This window comes from Watersipora subatra, chromosome 7, assembly GCF_963576615.1.
Source record: "Watersipora subatra chromosome 7, tzWatSuba1.1, whole genome shotgun sequence".
Taxonomy (NCBI): Eukaryota; Metazoa; Bryozoa; class Gymnolaemata; order Cheilostomatida; family Watersiporidae; genus Watersipora; species Watersipora subatra.
In genome coordinates this window covers 46,730,520-46,755,932 of record NC_088714.1, presented here as the reverse complement: position 1 = coordinate 46,755,932, position 25,413 = coordinate 46,730,520, and the positions used below count along the sequence as shown (strand labels likewise).

The window sequence follows — 25,413 nt, the reverse complement described above, 5'->3', positions numbered from 1 at the left end:
GTTTCATTGCGTTTTCAATACAAATAATAAAACCTGCAAACAGATCATGTTCTCGCTACATATGAACTTGCAGTGACTTAGCATATATCCTATTAGTGACTAATAATAGCCTGTATTCTAAATGTATCTTAATAGTCACTTAGCCACAAATCTTAACTTACTTATTACAAAATGCATGCCAGAAAAGTTGATAATCTCTTCTTTTTAAAATAATTATCTGTGAGCCTTTGCAGTTTTCAGACTGAATAAACTTTAGTCTGAAAACTACAAAGCGTTTAACAACATACTGGACATTTTAATCTGATATTAAATGCTAGTTTAAGAAGTTAAAATGTCAGTTTAAGAAGGCCGTAAGCTCTGCAGTTTGCCAGTGCTTGTCAACTTCACATTTAAACCGGCTCAAAACTACAGCTAGTTGTACGTTAAGTCGTAACCCACAGTACCACAAGCAAGCTAAAACAGGTACGCTAAAGTGAAAGCTCTCACTTCTTCCCTTTAACAGCCATCTTCCCTTAATACTTTTGTTTCGCTTCCATTTCTTCTGTTGCCCTTTTTATTTACATGATAAGCCAGCATCTATAAGGATTTGGGAGACGACCTCTCAAAAGACTTAACTCCTAAATTATCAGCCTAAAACGAGATTACAATTATAACTACAGAATTGTGTTACAGCTGACGACATAAATGTCAATCATTTACTTCCACGTTACTTACTACCATTCAGAGTACCAGAGGTAAAAGAATGAAGGTGATTATACAAGGAAAATTGTTTTTATCATAAAATGGACATAGTAGACAAATCACATAAAAATTCTTTTCAAAGGTTCATTCTAGTTCTTTTAGCACCTTACTGTTGACATACGCATACCTTTGGTGACAACGTGGTATAATAAGGAAGTTGTCTGTCCTCTAATCTGTTTCTCAAGTAGTTGCCATCTCCATCATGTAGTACTGCAGCATCCTGTTCGATGTCTACAGGGCATATTTCTGACTAAGAAATTTGTTTCAAATATGTTATAATTATGTGATAATCATGTGAGGTAATGTGAGAAATTGAGCATAGTTTGTGTAAACTGATGTATTGCTCACTCAGCAGTTGTGGTAAACTGCTGAAGGGTCTGTCTCATTCAGTTCCCGTTATCATCTATGACATCAACACGACAAGAGCTCCTTGAGGTAGAATTCTAGTGTTCACTCTTGTCAAGGTGGTTGTCAATTATCAGATCAACATGCTGCATTGTTTATTTAACAACATTTATTACATAAAGTGACAATCAAATGCATTTTGAGAACTAGGTAAACTTTCTACACATACCGATTATGGATCCCACTAGCTAGTAGGAAATGATGAGCTACACTATTCACTGTCAGGGATGCAGTAAAGGAAGCTTTGAATTTCACATCAGTTTACAACAAATATGCTCAATTTCTCAAATAACCTCCCATGATTATCACATAATTATAACATAGTTTTTGTATAACATGCTCATAATTTTCCTATGTTCACGTAGTTTTTACATAATTTTCTCATATTTTTCCCATATTTTTCACATAATGTTCCCATAATTTTCACATAATGTTTAAGAATGTACCCAAATGCACTTATTATATAGTGCAGATATTAATTCTAGCCTCTCAGTACATTTGTTTGTTGAAATGGAAGTTTTAAGCTCCAGTCTTAGGTGTTTCCATCATCTTTACCTTCTACTTAAAATTGTTTAAATGGTCGATGGAATCTCTGTCACATGCTGATTTGATTGCTGACTGCTGCCCTATTGTCATGCATCTTCAAAGATTATAAGTCATCATTCTCTATCTCTTCTCTTTTATCTTACTAGTTTACTAAAACTACCACAACCAGAAATGACATGAAGCTAATTCTTTAATTTTCTTATAATATTTGTGCATGGGATCCAATCAACAGTGACGTGTATGAACTAACTTTTATTGGTAAACTAACTTGTGCCTTTGCTCTAATGAAAGAACATGAAAAAATGATAGTTTAATTTGCAAAGACTCTGCAATCATATGATCTACATATTTGCTTCGACATCGAATGGGCTGATATGACCGAGTGTGGGTCGTCAGAAATGTTTTACCAAAAATATACTATCAAAGAAATAAGCCGATGTCCAAAATTCAACTGTACATTGAAACCTGATTGACTCTATCCCAATTTTACACCCAATGAAATAATAGTCAGTCGCAAACATAAGATCTCCGAACAGAAGACTTACCGTACATATGTGTAAGATTTCCAAGATCGGAAGCTTGTATAGAAAAGTATTTCTACCATACATAAACTATTTTGAATAATTGAATACAAAATTTTTATGCTAAATAGCCAAAAATTGAATTTACTTTTACAGAATTACTTATGAATATATAGAAGCCAGATAAAAAATGAAAACTTCCAAAGTTCTCGATTAATCGAAATTAATATTATTTTAGATATTTGATTTCAAACATCTTTACCACTATGACAGAATAGGTCTGCGTCTGTCTGTTCAAAGACACAGTTCAAAGTTGGAAAAAATATTATATCAAGCACGATTCGAACTCATAAAACTTGACCAATCACCAATCAACCGCCTTCCAAGATTTCAGAATAGTTGATCACATATTTACGCTCCGTGCTTTATCAGCGTATCTCATGACACATTGTACTGCCAAAACTCCAGTTATTTAATAAAAGTAACAGGACTCAATGTGTTAAATATTATTGCAGTAAAAGCCTAATAGAGCTGTTAAAACTTTCACACAGGACTGAAGCTATATCTAACATGGTCATTTTGAAGCCTTGACTACTCTACGTACATTTTGTCCTTACATTCTTAAATAAAGGCTGAGAAAATGAAAAACGTGCAATGATTTCTTCACCTATAATATAGGTTGGACCTAAAGAATTGTTTGGCGATCCACATCTGTAACTGCATTTAATATTTGTTATTGTAAGTTTACTGCTGTAATCTATTGTTAGTTGTTTGCTATTACCATTGGTAAGTGTAGAGTTTTATAGAAACTCTAAAACTCTGTTATGAGATTGTGGAGGGGTTCGACAATTAGATGAATTAGCCTGTTTATTCCTTTATTTAATTCATCAAGTCGTGAAACCTGTTAAATTACATATAAACAATAAGTCTTGGTGCCCATAATAGAAGCTGATACGCAGTTACATAGAGTTGAAAACATTGTGCATCAATTGTGGTAAAATTGCATAATCATACTTCATACATAACCATGCATCATAATTTCAACATAATTCAATTCAAGTAAATTAATTAAAACAAAAATTTAAGACAAATTACTGACCTGTGCCTCTATAAATCCCAATCTGTTTATTCTGTAGAAAAGCTGCTATATGTAGTGTTGAAATAAAACATTTTATCTTAGTGATAAGTGCTCGTGGATTCGAGTTTAGGTGCAAACTGGCAACAGGTCAAAATCTTCCCTGCCGGGTAGATCACTCTAAAGTTACAATTGGCCAGAAACATCAAGTCACAGGCAGCAAGGACCAATGATGAGGAGCCCAGCCAACTTCCGACAGGCTACCACTGCGAGACAGAGAGACTTCGTGATCGTAGACACTTTATTCCAAGCACAATAATTTTTTAACCATTTAATGAGTTCAACAGGTACCAAAGCTCAGTTGCCCATGGCTGAGATTTTTACACTAATTGCAAGGTTTAATTGAAAAAGCAGCCATGAGTTTTGCGCAAGAAAATGAGCGATTGTGAGTCACTACACTCCCACCTAAATTTCTTGAAATTTACTAATTTATTTTTATTTATTTATTTATTTTTTTTTTTATTATTTTTTTTTTTTTTTACAGGCATTTTCTTTGGGTTTGTATTTTAAACTACATGAGGTTATCAAATTCCATTATTCAGAACAAATGATGTAATAATTGTGTTAAAATACTTGTTAGAATATTTTGCTTTACTGCTAGCTCATGTGATAGGAGTCATGAGCACTTGGTTAATTAAACTGCTAAGTCTAATTGTATTACATCTACTACCATTACTACTACTACTATGCGTCCATATTGATGCAGCAAACATATTTGGCTTCTCTGAGACCTAGGCTTCTACCAGCAAGACCAGCTTGTTTACTGATCTGATCAGCCTTGTAGCCGGCTTGATAGGTTTCCCTTTCTTGTCTAGCATGTGGTTCCCAAGAGTAACCTCTGCTCTGCGCACCAGTCCATCAGATCCAGGTTTGACATTAGTGACTCTCCCTATCTTCCAGTCGTTTCGGTCCACACTGTCATCCCAAAGTAGAACAACATCTCCCGCTTTGATATTTTTGACTTTCGCAGTCCATCTTTGTCGTTGGGTTATGAGACTAAGATATTCCGTTTTCCAGGCTTTCCAAAAGGCTTCTGTCACTGCCTGAGTAACGATCCACCGTTTTCTGGAGTACACATCCTCTTCAGGAAAGTCTCCTGGGGGTGGTGCTGAGAGCTGCTCTTTGCCAGTCAGTAGAATATTCGGGGTCATTATTCCCTCATCTGGGTCTTCGATGACTGTTCCAGTCAGCGGTCTGTTGTTCACAACGTTGGCGACCTCACTAAAAACAGTTCTTAGAGTAGTAGAGTCCATTCTGTACTTCACATTCAAGCCATTCATGACTGCGCGGATCGACCTAATCATGCGTTCTGTGACTCCTCCATGGTGGCTTGCTTTAGGAGGATTAAACTTCATGGTAATCCTGCTACGTTGAAGATAGTCGTCAACCTTTTTGTCAGCTAGATTGAGCTGCCTTTCCATTTCGTTCTTCATCCCAACAAAATTTGTACCGTTGTCACATATGATTGTTCGAACCGGTCCGCGTATAGCCATGAAATTACGAAGTGCGAGTATCAGACAATCCGTTGTCATCTGGTCGAGCATTTCAATATGAACAGCCCGAGAATAGAGGCAGGTGACCACTAGTCCCCAGCGTTTCCTCTCCGTACGGTAATCCTTCACATGGAATGGGCCGAAAACATCCATTCCTACATGGGTGAATGGTGCCGTAAGTTCGAGTCGCTCCTTTGGTAGGTTGCCCATTTGTTGTTTCATAGGTGTCTTTCTCAGTCTCTTGCACAGTATGCAATCACGTAGGTGTTTCTTTACTGCTCCTGGTCCATTTACCAACCAGTACCCTGCTTCTCTGATAGCGCACAGCGTTGAGCGGTATCCTAGGTGCTGAATCTTGTCGTGTTCCCTGGCTATAATCAGTCTTGCAATGTGAGTATGTTTTGGAATTATTACTGGATGTTTATAGTCATGGCTCCAGTTGGAGGCATTGGTTGCTCTCCCACCTACGCGCAGTATTCCTTCTTCTGTGAATGGAGAGAGTGACGAGATCCCTGCTTCTTTCTCCCCCTTCGGATAGGCCAACTTCTGTACTTGACTTACTATGAATTTCTCTGCATTTTCTAAGTCTGTGACAGATATTTCTGGTTGTCTCCATGCTTTCTGTCTTACGCAGCCCTTTAAAATTGCTATGCTTTTCACAAGTTGTTCCATATTGCTGTAGCGATCATATCTGCTGGCCAGATTGATGGTGGTCTGAGCCGAGAAGGTTTTCATCATTCGCACCTCCTTATCGTGGTCATCCACTGTTACATTGACGCTGTTCTCTTTAATGTATCGCTGAATACACGGTTCATGTAGAAAGTCTGGTCCCTTAGTCCATGTGGACTCCTCAACAAAATCTTTTGTGGAGCATCCTCTTGATGCCCAGTCTGCGGGATTGTCTTTTGAGCGTACATGTTGCCACTGTTCCACCTCTGTTATGTTTCTGATCTGAGTAACTCGGTTTGTCACATATGTATGGAAGCGCTTGTTTTCATTTCTAATATATCCCAGAGTTATAAGAGAGTCTGTCCAAAATACTTCCTTGCTTATTTCCATCTTGAGCTCTTTGCGCACCACACTGGCAATCTTTGAGGCTGTTACAGCTCCTTGAAGTTCTAGACGAGGTATAGTTGTTGGCTGCTTCAGTGGGGCCACTCTGGCTTTTGAAAATACGAGGTTACAAGTTACAGTTGAGTCTGTGTGCTTCAGCCTGACGTATGAGCAGGCTCCGTATCCAGCTTCGCTTGCATCACTGAAATGGTGCAGTTCTGCCGCGGCAACGTCTCCTGTCTTGTAGCATCGCTGAAATGCGATAGAGTCCAGGTGGGTCAGGTCTTTCAGCCAACCTATCCATTCTTTACTAACCTCTGGTGTGAGAAGTTGATCCCATGATGTGTTTTCAGCGGTGACTTTCTGTAGAATCCTCTTGCCTCTGAATACTATTGGGGATATGAGTCCTAAAGGGTCATAGATTTGAGCGATGGTTGACAACACTCCTCTCTTGGTCATCTGTGTTTCTATCTTTGGCGAATTGAAGCGAAGTGTATCTGTGTCGACGTTCCATTCCATGCCAAGCGTTCGTTCCTGCGGTAATTGGTCTTTAAAGAGGTTGAGATTTTGTGCGGACTCTACTCTTTCAGATTCGGGAACAGAGGTGAGGACCTCTTTGTTGTTCGATATGAACTTGTGCAGCCTTATGTTTCCTTTAGTACATATGGCCCTTGCTCCTTGGATGAGATCTTTGGCATCCTCCAATGTTTGGACACTAGTCACACCATCATCTACGTAAAATTCCTCTCTCAGAAAGCTAGCTGCTGCAGGGTGTATGGTTCTATGGTCGTCTGCAAGCTTTCGTAATCCAAATGTTGCTACCGCTGGTGAACTTGTAGCGCCAAATAGGTGCACGTTCAGACGAAATTCCTCAATCTGCGTCAGTGTTTCATCAATCCATAAGAACCGTACGTAGTCCCTGTGATCGGCTTTGACTTTGAAATTATAGAACATCTGTTCTATGTCGCAGGTTATAGCTATCGGTTCTCGTCGAAACCTCATCAAGATTCCGATCAGCGAATTCATATGATCCGGGCCACTGAGCAGTCTATCGTTGAGTGAAACACCATTAAAACGTGCGCTAGCATCCATCACCACTCGGAGCTTTTTCTTCTGCTTGTGTCGAACACTGAAGTGTGGTATGTACCACACCTTGCCAGGTTCCGATGAAAGAGGAGCTTTTTCAACATGGCCTTGCTCAATAAGCTTATTCATGAACTTCCTGTATTCTGCATGGTAGCTGGGTTCAGCCTTAAACTTCTTAACCAGACCTCGAAGTCGGCTCTCTGCTTGCAATCTGTTATATGGCAGATCTGCTTTATTCTTGAATGGTAATGGTATCACATAGTTTCCGTTTTGATTGCGAGTAATTTCTGTTCGCATAATTTCCAAAAACTTTAGGTCGTCTTGTGAGATGTATTGTTGGTCATTGCTGGTGTCCTTGAAGTCTTGTTCCAGCAGATTTATAAGTGCTGTTGTCATTTCTGTTCGGAAGACATACTTACCTGGTTTCTGATTGCTGCTAGGTCCTCCACCCATAGTCCAACCAAAAAGGGTTCTGACTCCGAAAGGAAGACCTGTAGAGCCTGAGGGAGCGGGTCTCGTCTCAAGCGGCTGTAGAATTTCTGGATGATCTGCCCCGATCAGTAGTCCTACTGGTATATCAAGTTTTGGAGGAATTTCGGCGGCAATTTTCTGGAGATGCTGGTACCTTTTGGCTCTGCTGGTGTCTGGTATCTGGTCGCGTTTGCAAGAGACATGGTCTCTTCTGTATGCACTTATCTGCGCATTAGTGTTTGTAGTATAACCTCTGAGCATTAGATGGTCATACCTCTCTATGTCCACACACTCTGATCCATTTATGGTATGAATTGTGACATCTCTTTCTATGTCGTCTGGCTTTGCCTGTAGCATCTGTACTATATTTGAAGAGATGTAGCAAGCATCCGACATACTGTCGAGCATAGCATAGACCAGTATTTCTCTTCCTGTCTCAGCTGACAAGTATACAGGCACTAGCATGCTACTTAAGTTGCCCCTTGTTCCGATTGCTCTGCAGCTGAGTTCCTTCCTCTGCTGGTCAGTTGATGAAGCTTGAGATTTCTCCTGTGCCTTCTGCTGTGAAGCCTGGTTTGTTATCGGTTCCTTTGAGTTGTCCGTAGCTTCCGACTTACCCTTAGAATTGTCCATTTTTAGGGGTATCCAGTTGGGGTCATGGTTGACAGTGGCGTGTCCCTTCTTACAAACATAACACTGCTTTTTGTTTTTGCAGCCTTTAGCTCTATGTCCAACGTTCAAACATCGGTAACACCATCCTTTCTCCTTAATCACCTTGTCACGTTCCTCTTTCGGCATCTTCTGCAGTTTGAAGCATTCAGATGTGACGTGGTTGCTCATTGAGCAGTAGAGACAAAATTTACTGCCGTCTGGCTTCTTTGTGTCGCTTTCAGCTAGGAAGCTCCCAACACTCCTCTTGTCCGATCTCTCTTTTCTGTCCTTCTTTTCGTCTTTTCTTTCCTTTCTTTCTGATGTCATACTCTGTGTTATCTCCATGTTGGCAATCTCTGCTTCATCTTTAACAAACTCTTCAAACTCCTCAAAGTTTGGGTATCGTTTAGCCATTCTATTCTTCTGTGCAACTACCCTCGGCCATCGTAACTTTAGCCACTCCGGTAGCTTGGCTGCCATTTTTTCATTTTCCAGGGGGCTGTCCAAGATTGATAGCTGTCCCATAGACTTTTTCGCACTCCGCAAGTATCCGAGAAAATCACTATACTCTCTCAAACCCTTGTAGTCCTTTGACCTAATGCTTGGCCAATCAGAGAGCTTTTTAAGAAAACTTCTAGTAATGGTGAATTCATTGCCATAGCGATCTTTGAGTAGACTTATGGCGTCGTCATAAGAAACAGTTGTGTTGCTACATAGGTGGCTTTCCACACATTTTCGAGCCTCACCGCTTAAGTACTTCTTGAGGTGACGTAGTCTGTGGTGCCCGGTTATCTTCTCAGCTGTCAAGTACTCCTCTAGATCTACTTCCCAATCTGAGTACTGCAGAACATTTCCATAGAAGACGTCTGGCTCCACTGATTTTCTGTTGGTATCCTTCAACGCATCTGTAAACCCTTTGATTAGTGTAGTTAGAACAGTAGAGTCGGAGGTCTCTGAGAGGGCTGGTGATGATGGTGGGGTTATCTTACTCTCTGGTAAGCTGTTGAGTAGCCTTATGTTTCTAGTGGGGTTGCTGTTGAGTAAATCTGAATCTTCTCTCGATGGTTTCTCGGTAGAAGTGTTGGATCTAGCAAGTATGGAGATTTGTGTAGAGTTACTCTCTCCTGATTGCTCTGTTGTTGACATGCTTTGGACATCCTTGGTCATGAGTGATGTTACCTGTTTTTGCTTCTGAGTTGTAATCTTGATGTTTGACGGAAGTGCAGCATCGACATCTTTCAACAGCTCCTGGAACAGTTTCTCTTCCTCATCAAGTTGTCTGCTCCTTTCTTCGGCTTGCTGTTTCAAAATTTCTTCTTGCTCTGCTTCTTGTTCCTCGATCTTGTTGTAAATGAGTGCTTTGCATCCGTCTGCTTTAGAAATAACTGTTGCATACATCAACTTTGTACGTTCAGTTACCTGATCCTCGTCATTATTGCAAAGTGCAACTAATGTGTTGTACATTTCACATACATTACCTATGTTACTATCTAATTCATCACATACATTATATAAATGCTCTAGAGTGATACCCTCAGATAATGCCTTTTGGTTGGATGCTAAAAATCGCAGAACTGAGTTTACAGATTTACCGATTTTCAAGTTGAGTTCCGAGATTTTACTCTGTTTACCGTTTTCGGATAATTTTTTATCTCTGTGTGGTCGGGTTTGAGTAATAACAACTGAGCTTTCGGTACCCTTAGCCTCGTCAAGTTTGCTATCAGAATTTTCAGGATTATTTTCGCTTATATCATGTGTCTCTCCGTCACGCAGTGGTATCCCCTCATCCGCGGCTGAGTCATCCCCAACCTCAGACATGATGCCACCCACACACCCAATATATCCGACCAAATTTTAACCCAGAATAATCCACCCAGTTGGGATTACAATGTAATGCTACAAATCAAAATAAACAAAACCTATGCTAAGTAAACAAGCGCTTGCGTTAGGCAGTAGAATAAATGCCAGTACAGTAGATAATTAATTGTCACGGAAGCAAATATCCCACACAAATTTATACTAAACAAGATACTATATAAGAATACTGCACAAGGTTACTATTTTTGACTGAGCTGTCAAAACAAGATACAGTACGCAGCGATTCTGAATCTATAGTTGATGCTGGCAAATTGTCAATTTAAAGTGCATACCATTTGTGATAAAGGTATGTGATCAGCTGTTACTTTCGATAACTTTTGGATGCTGCTTCTGACTGTTCTGTGTAACTTACAGAATGTAGATCTGTAACTGTGTAGCTTACGATATGTCGGTCTTCAGTTTGTTTCGACATCAAATTCGGTTTAGACCTGTTCTGGTTTTAGTTCTGGCTCTGTTCTAGCTCAACTCTGTTCCGTTTGACCTTTGTCGTGACGTGTGTCGCTTCTGTTTCTCCACTCAAGAGGGAAGGTTTCACTGTAGAGTTTTATAGAAACTCTAAAACTCTGTTATGAGATTGTGGAGGGGTTCGACAATTAGATGAATTAGCCTGTTTATTCCTTTATTTAATTCATCAAGTCGTGAAACCTGTTAAATTACATATAAACAATAAGTCTTGGTGCCCATAATAGAAGCTGATACGCAGTTACATAGAGTTGAAAACATTGTGCATCAATTGTGGTAAAATTGCATAATCATACTTCATACATAACCATGCATCATAATTTCAACATAATTCAATTCAAGTAAATTAATTAAAACAAAAATTTAAGACAAATTACTGACCTGTGCCTCTATAAATCCCAATCTGTTTATTCTGTAGAAAAGCTGCTATATGTAGTGTTGAAATAAAACATTTTATCTTAGTGATAAGTGCTCGTGGATTCGAGTTTAGGTGCAAACTGGCAACAGGTCAAAATCTTCCCTGCCGGGTAGATCACTCTAAAGTTACAATTGGCCAGAAACATCAAGTCACAGGCAGCAAGGACCAATGATGAGGAGCCCAGCCAACTTCCGACAGGCTACCACTGCGAGACAGAGAGACTTCGTGATCGTAGACACTTTATTCCAAGCACAATAATTTTTTAACCATTTAATGAGTTCAACAGGTACCAAAGCTCAGTTGCCCATGGCTGAGATTTTTACACTAATTGCAAGGTTTAATTGAAAAAGCAGCCATGAGTTTTGCGCAAGAAAATGAGCGATTGTGAGTCACTACAGTAAGCACTTGTTTTCTTTAAATCTTTCTAATATGTGAAACGTCTTAAATGTAATAAGACAAGTTAAAAAGATGTTTGTTTTTTTCTCTGTAGCCAGTTCTTCATACCTCTGATCACATTTAAACAGTTACCAGGGTACAGACTTATCGCATAATACAAGAGATGTGGTTAAATCAAGCACATACGGCATAGATATATCATTTGAAATAGATTAAAGGAAAAAGAGAATAAGTTCAAAGCAAAACGTACCCAAGCAATGACAGGTATTTCAGCTATTATATGTTCAGCAGCAGAGTAAGTATTATCTGCTTCAGCATAAACCATTGGGTTACTAATATATATGTTGATAACAGTTGATTAGGGAGCTCTATTACATTAGCAATTTGTATATCCTAATACCTAGTACCACAGGCTATAAATAGTGCATAAAATACATGTAAAGCAGCCAAAACTGGAAATCACCGAATACATAATATTATACCAGCAATCACTTTCATGCAGCCAAACTCTGACATACCAAATTAACCTCCTCAGATACTTGCTTCAAATGTTGAAACAAACAAACATACATTGACGCAAATGTGTAAAAGAAAAGTGACAATTTGTTTACTTATTCCACAACTTAAAAAAACAAGAAATATAGTTTCAGACAATATTGAAACGATTGCGCTATAAAATTATACTAGAAACTGGATGTGAATACCTAAGATATACGTAAAAACTTTATTACAATAATAAAAACAATAATTGGTAATAATCAGTAGAAAGCGGTTTGTATTGTTATTACATACATCGTAACTAGCTTACTAAAAGGTTTATGGCTTCTTATACTTTCTACTAGTAACTAAATTGCTAATATTTTTCAAAATGCAAATTGGTTACTTCTGCACCCAAGTCTACTCCGAACTATTGACGGTACAGGGATAGTGACCTTAGCAGCTACCGCTAGAATGAATCTGACCACTAGAATAGATAATCTCTCTGAAGTGGATGGCATTGCAGATGTGTGTGTAACCATTGGAATGAGTGTGACTATTCGAGTGGATGGGACCACTGAACAAATGTGACCGTTGGGTTGGAATAGATGTTACCACTAGAGAGTGTGATCACTGAAATGAATGTGATCCCTGTCATGGATGTGTTGTGGAAAGTGATCCACTGAGAGCTGAGCCCAGGGCTGAGCTAAACCGAGCCGGGCTGTGCTCAGTCAGGCAGAATAACGAGGTGAGAGTAGTGCTGCACGATAAAACGATATTGCACGATAGGTGTCGATTTTAAGTGGGACGATATAATTTTGGGGCGGTTTTTACGTCGATTCTGTAATCGGGTATATCGACGTTTTCGATATCATGTCAAGACGATAAGTATCTGTTTATGGTAATTGGCAGAAAAAACATCGATTATCGCCGGCTTTCGTGACTCAATATCGGCACAAGACTAGTTCCTGAAAACTTATTTAGGAGCCCGCGAATTTCCTTTATCTTTGAGAATCCTCTAGAAACGGACCGGTTAGAAAGAACGAGTGTCTTAAAGCTAGAGAGTAAAGACAACTCCTAATTTTTGTATTTGGCCACGATTATTGACCTTGTATTTGTTTTTTTGTGAAACGGCACGATAATCTATATCGAGAGAGCATAACTTCAAGGTTTCGAGACTGAACGATATCGATAGCTCACAAGCCAATATATCGTTTTGGCATGTGGTGTAATATCGCGCAGCACTAGGTGAGAGTTAAGCCGAGCTGAGTAGAGCCAAGCCAAGATGAGTAGAGCTAAGCCAAAGTCGAGCCGGGTCAAGCCCAGCCAAATGGAACGAGAGGAGGCCTACCCGCTATATAAGCCTGAACATTTGCGCTAGAGAGCAGAGCTGTTCTGGGCTCTACTCTGTTCTACTATTATGAACTAAGCAGAAATAGATGTATAAACTCATGCACCGAGTCTTGAACTAGTGGAGGAAAGTAAGGGTGGCACAAAACCTTTACAGATGTGACCACTAAAGAGGAAGTGACCATTGGTGTATGTGACCACTGCAGTTGTTAGATTTTAGGAACAGGTGACTTGAGATGGCACAATTTGCTTACCTACAACCTTGTGTCAACTCTTTAAGCGTTGACCCCGTGACCTCTGCACTAGCCCATACATTGTCAGAGAAGCGTTAAAAAGGCAATAGTGATTATTTATTGAATTAATTGAATAGAATAAGCACATGTAGGAACTTAGATAAATAATCATTAAGCACACAGCCCTCGCACTCTTCCTAGGATCTCAGCTAACAAGTCATGGCATCGCTACAATCTATGCAACCAAAAACAAAGCAAGCAGAAGTAAGTTTAAAGAGATGGCAGTGCTCACTCTGTGAGTCGTAATATAGTCTTTTATACACCATCGTCATTTTATACACCACCATCGTCCTTACTAAGTGTTTATCCACCAAAATACATGCGGTAATAAAATAATAACATTAAATTCAAAGCTAAATGGCAGTAACATGATTGTGCTAAAGTATACAAATTCGTGTAGAAGAAAGATACAAAGAACAATTTTTAAACTGTATCTAAAGTGGTATTATAATACCACTTTAGAAAATTTTGAAAATTTAGAATCAGTACTGTAAAGGTACATGCAAAGCAAGTGTATAGTGTAAAGGCAGAGGTAAGCGGGGTGTAAATTACAAAGCGATGCAATAATGGCTAAGTTCAGTATTGCAGTGACACACATAATCTTATAAAATATGAGTGTGCTATAGTGTACATATTTCATCAATAGCATGATCAAAGTGACAAAATATTTAATTCATCAAATCACTGCAAATCACCTTACTTTTCGACTGTAAAAAGCCTGTGTCTCCTAGTAACAAATCGAGGTCAAGGTCGAGATTTCTACACTGACCATCTATGATAAGCAACAGAAATATAAAAAACTCAGAACATCCTGTCGCTCGCGTCTAACTCTAAGTGTTTGTACTTCTCTTTGCGAAGGGCAGCTAACTTCTCTCTAGCCCGTTGAAGCTCCTTTTCCCGCTCTAACACCTCTGCCTGCACGTCTATCAGCTATAAATGAAACGTAAACAGGTAATAACCTGCGGAGATCCAGTTCTGTTGAGTTACAACAGAACTCAACAACAGGGCATCATATCTGGCAGCATGTAAGTGTGACTTGAAGCAATTCTGCCAGGACAACATGTAGTTAGTAAATCGGAGTCGGCGCTGACAAGAGACGAGAACCACTGAAATATCAACTTGGCTATTGGAAAGCAGCATTCAATATCAAATAAACAGTTTATTTATTAAAACATTTTGGTTTGAGTAGCCCGAGCAAAGCAGTAAAAAATAATAGACCAATGATTATTTCCATTAAACAAGTAATAATTCCGTCTAGTAATGAAGTTTTCATTTTAGAATATTAACAATATTGATAAAATAAAATCCTTCGTGTATTAGCCTAGCCCAAGTTCATAGACAAAACTGTAAATCTATTACTTGGGGTGATAAGATGAAAGTTTAGGTAGCATTCAGCTGTCTGCATATAGAATCAAACATATGCTCATTTAAGGGACACTACTGTATGAAAATGTCTGATATTATCTAATGAGCAATAAAATATATTGGTACATCGCTATACACATTTACAAAAAATAGCGATGTACATTTATAGATACAAAATAGGATACACACTAATAAACAATAAAGCAAAACATCAACCACTTAAGTTTTACCGAGGTAATGTACTAATTTCAATAAACATTGGGCCATTTTTATTTTGCCTGCTTAGAAAGAGATATCAGGGGTTTTTACTTTTTAACTATCGAGCAACAAAAAAGGAAATTTTATATTGACTTTCCTTTTATGTGCTGTGTAGCTGTTATGGATGATTTTCCTTTTATGTGCTGTGTAGCTGTTATGGATGACTTTCCTTTTATGTGCTGTGTAGCTGTTATGGATGACTTTCCTTTTATGTGCTGTGTAGCTGTTATGGATGATTTTCCTTTTATGTGCTGTGCTGTTATGGATGACTTTCCTTTTATGTGCTGTGTAGCTGTTATGGATGATTTTCCTTTTATGTGCTGTGTAGCTGTTATGGATGACTTTCCTTTTATGTGCTGTGTAGCTGTTATGGATGACTTTCCTTTTATGTGCTGTGTAGCTGTTATGGATGATTTTCCTTTTATGTGCTGTGCTGTTATGGATGACTTTCCTTTTATGTGCTGTGTAGCTGTTATGGATGATTTTCCTTTTATGTGCTGTGTAGCTGTTATGGATGATTTTCCTTTTATGTGCTGTGTAGCTGTTATGGATGATTTTCCTTTTATGTGCTGTGTAGCTGTTATGGATGATTTTCCTTTTATGTGCTGTGTAGCTGTTATGGATGATTTTCCTTTTATGTGCTGTGCTGTTATGGATGACTTTCCTTTTATGTGCTGTGTAGCTGTTATGGATGATTTTCCTTTTATGTGCTGTGTAGCTGTTATGGATGACTTTCCTTTTATGTGCTGTGTAGCTGTTATGGATGACTTTCCTTTTATGTGCTGTGTAGCTGTTATGGATGATTTTCCTTTTATGTGCTGTGCTGTTATGGATGACTTTCCTTTTATGTGCTGTGTAGCTGTTATGGATGATTTTCCTTTTATGTGCTGTGTAGCTGTTATGGATGATTTTCCTTTTATGTGCTGTGTAGCTGTTATGGATGATTTTCCTTTTATGTGCTGTGTAGCTGTTATGGATGATTTTCCTTTTATGTGCTGTGTAGCTGTTATGGATGATTTTCCTTTTATGTGCTGTGTAGCTGTTATGGATGATTTTCCTTTTATGTGCTGTGTAGCTGTTATGGATGATTTTCCTTTTATGTGCTGTGTAGCTGTTATGGATGATTTTCCTTTTATGTGCTGTGTAGCTGTTATGGATGATTTTCCTTTTATGTGCTGTGCTGTTATGGATGACTTTCCTTTTATGTGCTGTGTAGCTGTTATGGATGATTTTCCTTTTATGTGCTGTGTAGCTGTTATGGATGATTTTCCTTTTATGTGCTGTGTAGCTGTTATGGATGATTTTCCTTTTATGTGCTGTGTAGCTGTTATGGATGACTTTCCTTTTATGTGCTGTGTAGCTGTTATGGATGACTTTCCTTTTATGTGCTGTGTAGCTGTTATGGATGATTTTCCTTTTATGTGCTGTGCTGTTATGGATGACTTTCCTTTTATGTGCTGTGTAGCTGTTATGGATGATTTTCCTTTTATGTGCTGTGTAGCTGTTATGGATGATTTTCCTTTTATGTGCTGTGTAGCTGTTACGGATGATTTTCCTTTTATGTGCTGTGTAGCTGTTATGGATGATTTTCCTTTTATGTGCTGTGTAGCTGTTATGGATGATTTTCCTTTTATGTGCTGTGCTGTTATGGATGACTTTCCTTTTATGTGCTGTGTAGCTGTTATGGATGATTTTCCTTTTATGTGCTGTGTAGCTGTTATGGATGATTTTCCTTTTATGTGCTGTGTAGCTGTTATGGATGATTTTCCTTTTATGTGCTGTGTAGCTGTTATGGATGATTTTCCTTTTATGTGCTGTGTAGCTGTTATGGATGATTTTCCTTTTATGTGCTGTGTAGCTGTTATGGATGATTTTCCTTTTATGTGCTGTGTAGCTGTTATGGATGATTTTCCTTTTATGTGCTGTGTAGCTGTTATGGATGATTTTCCTTTTATGTGCTGTGTAGCTGTTATGGATGATTTTCCTTTTATGTGCTGTGTAGCTGTTATGGATGACTTTCCTTTTATGTGCTGTGTAGCTGTTATGGATGATTTTCCTTTTATGTGCTGTGTAGCTGTTATGGATGATTTTCCTTTTATGTGCTGTGTAGCTGTTATGGATGATTTTCCTTTTATGTGCTGTGTAGCTGTTATGGATGATTTTCCTTTTATGTGCTGTGTAGCTGTTATGGATGATTTTCCTTTTATGTGCTGTGCTGTTATGGATGACTTTCCTTTTATGTGCTGTGTAGCTGTTATGGATGATTTTCCTTTTATGTGCTGTGTAGCTGTTATGGATGATTTTCCTTTTATGTGCTGTGTAGCTGTTATGGATGATTTTCCTTTTATGTGCTGTGTAGCTGTTATGGATGACTTTCCTTTTATGTGCTGTGTAGCTGTTATGGATGATTTTCCTTTTATGTGCTGTGCTGTTATGGATGACTTTCCTTTTATGTGCTGTGTAGCTGTTATGGATGATTTTCCTTTTATGTGCTGTGTAGCTGTTATGGATGATTTTCCTTTTATGTGCTGTGTAGCTGTTATGGATGATTTTCCTTTTATGTGCTGTGTAGCTGTTATGGATGATTTTCCTTTTATGTGCTGTGTAGCTGTTATGGATGATTTTCCTTTTATGTGCTGTGCTGTTATGGATGACTTTCCTTTTATGTGCTGTGTAGCTGTTATGGATGATTTTCCTTTTATGTGCTGTGTAGCTGTTATGGATGATTTTCCTTTTATGTGCTGTGTAGCTGTTATGGATGATTTTCCTTTTATGTGCTGTGTAGCTGTTATGGATGATTTTCCTTTTATGTGCTGTGTAGCTGTTATGGATGATTTTCCTTTTATGTGCTGTGCTGTTATGGATGATTGGTTCAAGTATGCAACTCGTCCAATAACCAGGCCCAATTTCTATATTCTGACAACCACTATTTTATTATAAGCATTTTATTCTTTATTATTTGTATGTGAAGGAGAATCTTGGCTGTTTTTAGACAATTTTCTAAATTTAGACAATCACTAAATTGGTTCTATTTTTTCAGCGTTTTTGTGCATTTCAGAGGGATTTTTCAGGGCACTTCAGGTTTTCAGGGCATTTCAGCACATCAGAAAAATTTGAGCTCGCAGTATATAATACTAATTGTGTTATGTTTATCTTATCCTCTATTTCCTTTTTTATTATTCAAATATTTTTTGTATACAAATTCAACTTAACTACATATCCACTATTTTAACTCATGTCTATTAAATCAAATTATCGGTGTTTAGTTTTAATATTTCTATGCTTGTCTTGGAATCAATTTTAGAGTAATTGTCATTAGAGCATATGGTACATTAGACAGATCAGATTTAGACTAATGGTATGAAATCCGCTATGTGGCCCCTTAAAATAAAACCATGCCTAAGCCTGACATGAAACGCATCCATCTTATAGTTTAATGATTCTGAAAAGAAATATTTCAGTAATTATTTAACATACACAAACATGGTATTACAATGCAGCATAATAGCAACACTCAATACCTAAAACAAATGGTCATGAACGAATATACACATATTAGTAGAGTGTAAAGTTGAAATCTCCACTATCAATCAGCTAGGGAGGTATGCATGGGAGACATAAACCCCTAGAACACTACTAAATGAGAGAGCACAATGTGCATGACTATCACAACATGCGCATCACAGTAATGCGTACAAACTTGTACATATAATGCATCAGTAGATGCTGACCTCACAGCTACATCGTAGTTTTATATGACTAAACTTTTAAAGAGCAAAACATGACTGAATGTCGAAAATGAATTCACATAAAAACGGCTATGATGGGCAGTAGTGTAGATACGCGTAACTTCAAGGCTTAACAACCCATGCTGTGTTTTCAAGCACCCACACACTCCTCTATACCAACAAATAACTAGCTAAATTCTTGAGAATGACCAGATAGAAGAGAATCGACTGGTGGCCCATGAGACACCACGAGTGCTCCTTACGTGTATCTTTTGATAGTGTTTGCACAAGCTGGGGTGGCACATCTAGCAAACATACAGTTCATTTGAAAACAAGCCAATTTTTGTGAGTAAAAACGACTAAATAACAACTTCTAGTCATCCACCTGGGAGTGTACAGAAGCTGGTGATCTGTTGATCACCCCTTTTGACTCTATGCTTGACGTAAATAACCAAGCCATATTCAAAAACACTTTCAACAGTGTTAAACACATAAATGTAGTAAATTTCCACTAACAATACCACAGGACTGACATAGATTTCCTAATAAACCTGTTTATTCATACAGCATTTTGATGCAAAGAGTATAGAACCATAGACGCTGACTGCAAACCAAACATTGATACCTTCACAGCCTTCTCACACCATGTAAGTGTTCTCACACTATGTAAGTGTTCTCACACAATGCAAGTATTCTCACACCATGTAAGTGTTCTCACCCAATGCAAGTGTTCTCACACCATGTAAGTGTTCTCACACCATGTAAGTGTTCTCACACCATGTAAGTGTTCTCACACCATGTAAGTGTTCTCACACCATGTAAGTGTTCTCACCCAATGCAAGTGTTCTCACACAATGCAAGTGTTCTCACACCATGTAAGTGTTCTCACACCATGTAAGTGTTCTCACACCATGTAAGTGTTCTCACACCATGTAAGTGTTCTTAGACCATGTAAGTGTTCTCACACCATGTAAGTGTTCTCACACAATGCAAGTATTCTCACACAATGCAAGTGTTCTCACACCATGTAAGTGTTCTCACACTATGTAAGTGTTCTCACACCATGTAAGTGTTCTCACACCATGTAAGTGTTCTCACACCATGTAAGTGTTCTCACACCATGTAAGTGTTCTCACACAATGCAAGTGTTCTCACACAATGCAAGTGTTCTCACACCATGTAAGTGTTCTCACACCATGTAAGTGTTCTCACACCATGTAAGTGTTCTCACACCATGTAAGTGTTCTTAGACCATGTAAGTGTTCTCACACCATGTAAGTGTTCTCACACTATGTAAGTGTTCTCACACAATGCAAGTATTCTCACACAATGCAAGTGTTCTCACACCATGTAAGTGTTCTCACACCATGTAAGTGTTCTCAGACCATGTAAGTGTTCTCACACCATGTAAGTGTTCTCACACCATGTAAGTGTTCTCACACCATGTAAGTGTTCTCACACCATGTAAGTGTTCTCACACCATGTAAGTGTTCTCACACCATGTAAGTGTTCTCACACCATGTAAGTGTTCTCACACAATGCAAGTGTTCTCACACAATGCAAGTGTTCTCACACCATGTAAGTGTTCTCACACCATGTAAGTGTTCTCACACCATGTAAGTGTTCTCACACCATGTAAGTGTTCTCACACAATGCAAGTGTTCTCACACAATGCAAGTGTTCTCACACCATGTAAGTGTTCTCACACCATGTAAGTGTTCTCACACCATGTAAGTGTTCTCACACCATGTAAGTGTTCTTAGACCATGTAAGTGTTCTCACACCATGTAAGTGTTCTCACACCATGTAAGTGTTCTCACACAATGCAAGTATTCTCACACAATGCAAGTGTTCTCACACCATGTAAGTGTTCTCACACCATGTAAGTGTTCTCAGACCATGTAAGTGTTCTCACACCATGTAAGTGTTCTCACACCATGTAAGTGTTCTCACACTATGTAAGTGTTCCCGCATCATGTAAGTGTTCTCGCACCATGTAAGTGTTCTCACATCATGTAAGTGTTCTCACACTATGTAATTGTTCTCGCATCATGTAAGTGTTCTCGCACCATGTAAGCGTTCAGGCATGAATTAAAGCATATATTAACTAGGATAACCAAAGCTACACTGTATATGAAACCAAAGCTGACAAGCGATGAGTCAACATCTAATTGCATTACTTAGCTGTGAAAATGTTGAGTGATCCATTTGCCATAGTGAGATATATTATGATATAGTATAACATAAAGACTATAGAATAATAATTTTCCTTCTGCAGAAATAAGCTACTACAGCATTTGTCTGTACGGCCATGTCAAACACAGAATACATGCGCCAATTTAAAGCATGGCAAACCATGGGGATTAAACTCAACCACCTTATCAGCCTAATCCTGTTTATATATGACACAGTCTGAGTGCGCACAACTTACTGCACACAAAACTCCTGTTTCTGATTTAGTTCATACAGCTATCTTTTAATGTGAACTCAATGGAAGCTGCAGCTTCAACAAAACTATAAAAGCCTTTAACATTGTCCCTATTCCCTTTCTAACAAGCAGGCAGGAAAATTTATGTTCTAGTAGACAGTAATAATGCAAACACCAAAAGATGTCCTTCACCTTGACACATGACGGTAACAGCAACGCACAGTTACACAAGTTGATCTGACAGAAGTAGCAACTATAGTAGTAGCAGAAGCCTTATCAAAGAACAAACAAGCGCAAGAATTGGAAAGACGAGCTCGAGCTACCAAAAAGAAGTCAGAGTTAGAATCTTACCTGTGCCACTCCTCCTACCATCCTCTTGTTCACCTGAACATTAGCCTCGTCTTCTCTCTCCTTCACTTGCTGTGCTGACCTGACTAAGGCCTCTGTCGCTCGCTTCACAGCATTGCCTGGTTATACATATAGCGTGTGTCACTTACTGGTTATATGTAACACTACACATGTTATATGATACTTACATGTTATATGTGACACTTGGATGCTACATGTAACGAGTACATGTTACATGTAACACTTATGTGTTACATGTAACATATAAGTGTTATATATTACATGAATATAACATATAACACATTAAATTGAAAAACTTAAACATGCACATGGCAAACTTGCACTTACGAGGCATTCATTGCTTAAAATTAAATCTTACACATGATATGTGTCATTGTGAGACTTACACATAACATGTATATGTGTCACTTACACATAACATGTATATGTGTCACTTACACATAACATGAATATGATAGACTTACACATAGGAGGCATTGCCTGGTTATAGTTAAAACTCAACCATAGCGAGCATTACCTGGTTATATGAAATTTCCACGACACACATAAATGCGCATTAGAAGGTACAATCATAAAAAATGCTGACAATCATTGACATATCCACAACCACTTTCTAAGAAAGTCATGATGTGTATCCGTCATATAAACATAGACAGAGAGGTTAGACCTATTACAGAACAACTATTTCAACTAATGGTGATGTTTGACATAGACAGAGAGGTTAGACCTATCACAGAACAACCATTTCAACTAATGGTGATGTTTGACATAGACAGAGAGGATAGACCTATCACAGAACAACCATTTCAACTAATGATGTTTGACATAGACAGAGAGGATAGACCTATCACAGAACAACTATTTCAACTAATGGTGATGTTTGACATAGACAGAGAGGTTAGATCTATCACAGAACAACTATTTCAACTAATGGTGATGTTTGACATAGACAGAGAGGATAGACCTATCACAGAACAATTATTTCAACTAATGGTGATGTTTGACATAGACAGAGAGGATAGACCTATCACAGAACAACCATTTCAACTAATGGTGACGTTTGACATAGACAGAGAGGATAGACCTATCACAGAACAACTATTTCAACTAATGGTGATGTTTGACATAGACATAGAGGTTAGATCTATCACAGAACAACTATTTCAACTAATGGTGATGTTTGACATAGACAGAGAGGATAGACCTATCACAGAACAATTATTTCAACTAATGGTGATGTTTGACATAGACAGAGAGGATAGACCTATCACAGAACAACCATTTCAACTAATGGTGACGTTTGACATAGACAGAGAGGATAGACCTATCACAGAACAACCATTTCAACTAATGGTGACGTTTGACATAGACAGAGAGGATAGACCTATCACAGAACAACCATTTCAACTAATGGTGACGTTTGACCAACCTGCAGCCTGTAGTCTCTTCATAGCCACAGAGTCCGGGTCAGCCTTCACCTTACACGCTACAAGCAGCTGCGCAGTTGAACCAGCTACCTGTTTAGCTGATGAAATGAGCTGTTCCTCACTGGCGTGACCCTGAACCATAGCATTTGCTGCCTCACAAAGGCTGTGAGTGGCAGCAGCAACCATTCGTGCCTGCAAGGACAGTATTATAATTCAGTTGCTAGCTACACTTCGTAGTTTAACTGAAAAACTATGAGTCTCAGTTAGCTGGCCAAAGGGTTACTGCAGACTGAAATAGCAGACTAAATAGTAGTCACTAAAAAAGAATCTGTAATAAAATGTAACAAAAAGAAAAGTAAGAAATAATTCTAAAAATGATGAGCCATCAGAGTTTGACAAGCCATGAAAATGGGTAAACTGGAACAGTCATTCTACTTTGAATGTATTACATTTAGTACAAATCTATGGAACACTGAATAAGATTACCTATTTGCCATCTTTCCATGTTTTTTATAAAGCAAATTATCTGTGAAAAATCTTTGATTCGTACTTCTCTCACACACAGCCAACAAAACTAATCAGAAGATTATAATACTTGGTAGCTTTAGATGCCGTAAGTTAGCTGTCGAATAAAATCAGTTTAAACAGCATACTTACAGTTAATATTACGTAATAGCATCAAAGCACATGATTACTAATGAAACCTATCCATTTTCACAAGCTTATTAAAAATATTTCATCGCCAGTCTTAATGTCAAGTACACTTACAGCTGAGATGAGGCCTTGGGACCACTGGCCATCTTCATCAGGCATATATCTGTTGAATGACATGCTCATCCGACCTTGAGACACCAGCTCTCTCTGCGCCGCGGACGCTGACTTAACTAAAGCCGATGTGGCAGCAGCAATAGACTTACAAGCTTCCAATATCTGTTCATCAAAGTTGAGGTCTTCATCTGCTTCCTGTACAAATAGTGCAGGACTAGCCAATGAAAAAATTAAAAGTTGGTTAAAAATGGAGGAGTAACTCTCCACCATTTTAAGCCTCACCATGAGTAATCATAAAAGAAAGTGCACATAATTAGTTGCTTCCTGCGTATCCAAACGAAACATCGTGCAAGAAACTGTTAAGACAAACTGCTTCTTTTGTTGGCAAGCATTTTGTGAAAAACTGCACAATCAACTAGCTATGGTGAAGGTTAATTCCATTCTTTCTGAACACAAAAGCAACTTGCATGCATTTGCTTTTACATTCTTATAAATTCTTAAGTTATAATTTTCTAAAGCTAAAAATCAAAAGGAAAATAATTGTATATAAAGTTATAATAAGGAATAAGCTCTAAGAAACAACTAGAGATTATGAATTGATATTTAAGAGAGAACTAAAGAGATTATAAATATTTAAGAGAGAACTAGAGAGCTTACGAATTAATATTTAAGAGAGAAGTAAATATAGACATTTACAAATAAACAAATGGTTAAATACATTTAGTAGTAAACCAGTAAGTAGTGATTGACTAATTCAAACCTCTTTTTAAAATGAAAACTGCCCTGGACAGCTTGTAGATTATTCACAATGGAGTCAATCATGCCTTCCGTGTAAAGTGCTCAGCAAAAGTTTACCACGGCAAAAACTTTATATCTGTACTGGTACCTTAGCAGAAGCTCTTGGCTTCAGTTGCATCAACTTTTTGGCAGCCGCCTCTATGGATTTAGCAGCGCCCAATAACTCATTCTCTGCTATCACTGTCGGGTCATCTGGGTCGACAAAGTCACTGCCTGTGAGATCAAAGATGTAAAACACTAAGCATACATACATACATTGGCTAGTTGTTAAAATTGAAATCAATTTAAAACAATATTCAAAAGCTCTAAATAGATACTTCACTACTAGATAAACCAAGAAATATGTTTTTAATCATATCAGCGAATTGTTCATGAGCTATGACTTGGTGTGACTGAGCAGCACTTTCAGTATATCTAAACTTATACTATGAAAGTTTGAGAACATACTATGTTAGTAAAACATACAGAGGAAATATAATCAGCATCGAAAATCATGAAGAATTTATAGAGAGGACCGCAATGACAGGTCATCAACTTAAACCGATGAATAACATACAGAAGCAGCATTCGCATGCATCATGCTGACTTCTACTATATACAGCAGCAGACTCCAAGAGTAGTACACTAAATCTATGTCAAGATAGCCGTTTCATCTACACACAGAAAGATGAGCATTGAGCAGAGAACTTTCAATGACTTGAATAGTGCAGCTGGTACTTGACCAGTGACACCGGACAGAAAGATAGGAAGAGACAGATAGAGAGCTGGGAGACATACACAGAGCTGAATTGGAACAGAGGTTACAGAGCCAACATTAAATGGCATGCAAGTAGTATACTGTGACAATAACATGAACATAAATTGCTGATAGTCTTAAAATAAGATAGAGCCAATGC

At 38.2% G+C, this 25,413-nt stretch overlaps 3 protein-coding genes across 3 annotated transcripts in view; all 3 read right to left on the bottom strand.

The window, feature by feature from the left end:
* Positions 1 to 4,079: 4,079 nt before the first annotated feature.
* LOC137400822 (uncharacterized) lies at positions 4,080 to 7,808 on the bottom strand. The gene has a single exon (XM_068087161.1). The coding sequence runs from the start codon at positions 7,806 to 7,808 to the stop codon at positions 4,080 to 4,082; it is 3,729 nt and encodes a 1,242-aa protein (XP_067943262.1).
* A 5,603-nt stretch (positions 7,809 to 13,411) lies between these two features.
* The window catches only part of LOC137399676 (talin-2-like), a 72,580-nt gene continuing 60,578 nt past the window's right edge, over positions 13,412 to 25,413 (bottom strand). Inside the window, exons 44-48 of the mRNA XM_068085863.1 lie at positions 24,606 to 24,730; positions 23,720 to 23,914; positions 22,954 to 23,143; positions 21,507 to 21,622; positions 13,412 to 14,306 (exon numbers count right to left, since the gene is read on the bottom strand). Of these exons, the coding sequence (XP_067941964.1) occupies positions 14,178 to 14,306; positions 21,507 to 21,622; positions 22,954 to 23,143; positions 23,720 to 23,914; positions 24,606 to 24,730 (755 nt within the window). The 3' untranslated portion in view covers positions 13,412 to 14,177. The remainder of the gene's footprint in view (positions 14,307 to 21,506; positions 21,623 to 22,953; positions 23,144 to 23,719; positions 23,915 to 24,605; positions 24,731 to 25,413) is intronic.
* On the bottom strand, positions 14,698 to 21,357 carry LOC137399626 (streptococcal hemagglutinin-like). The gene is made up of 4 exons (XM_068085808.1): positions 21,348 to 21,357; positions 15,837 to 17,853; positions 15,270 to 15,789; positions 14,698 to 14,775 (listed from the first exon to the last, which is right to left on the bottom strand). The coding sequence occupies exons 1-4, from the start codon at positions 21,355 to 21,357 to the stop codon at positions 14,698 to 14,700; spliced, it is 2,625 nt and encodes an 874-aa protein (XP_067941909.1).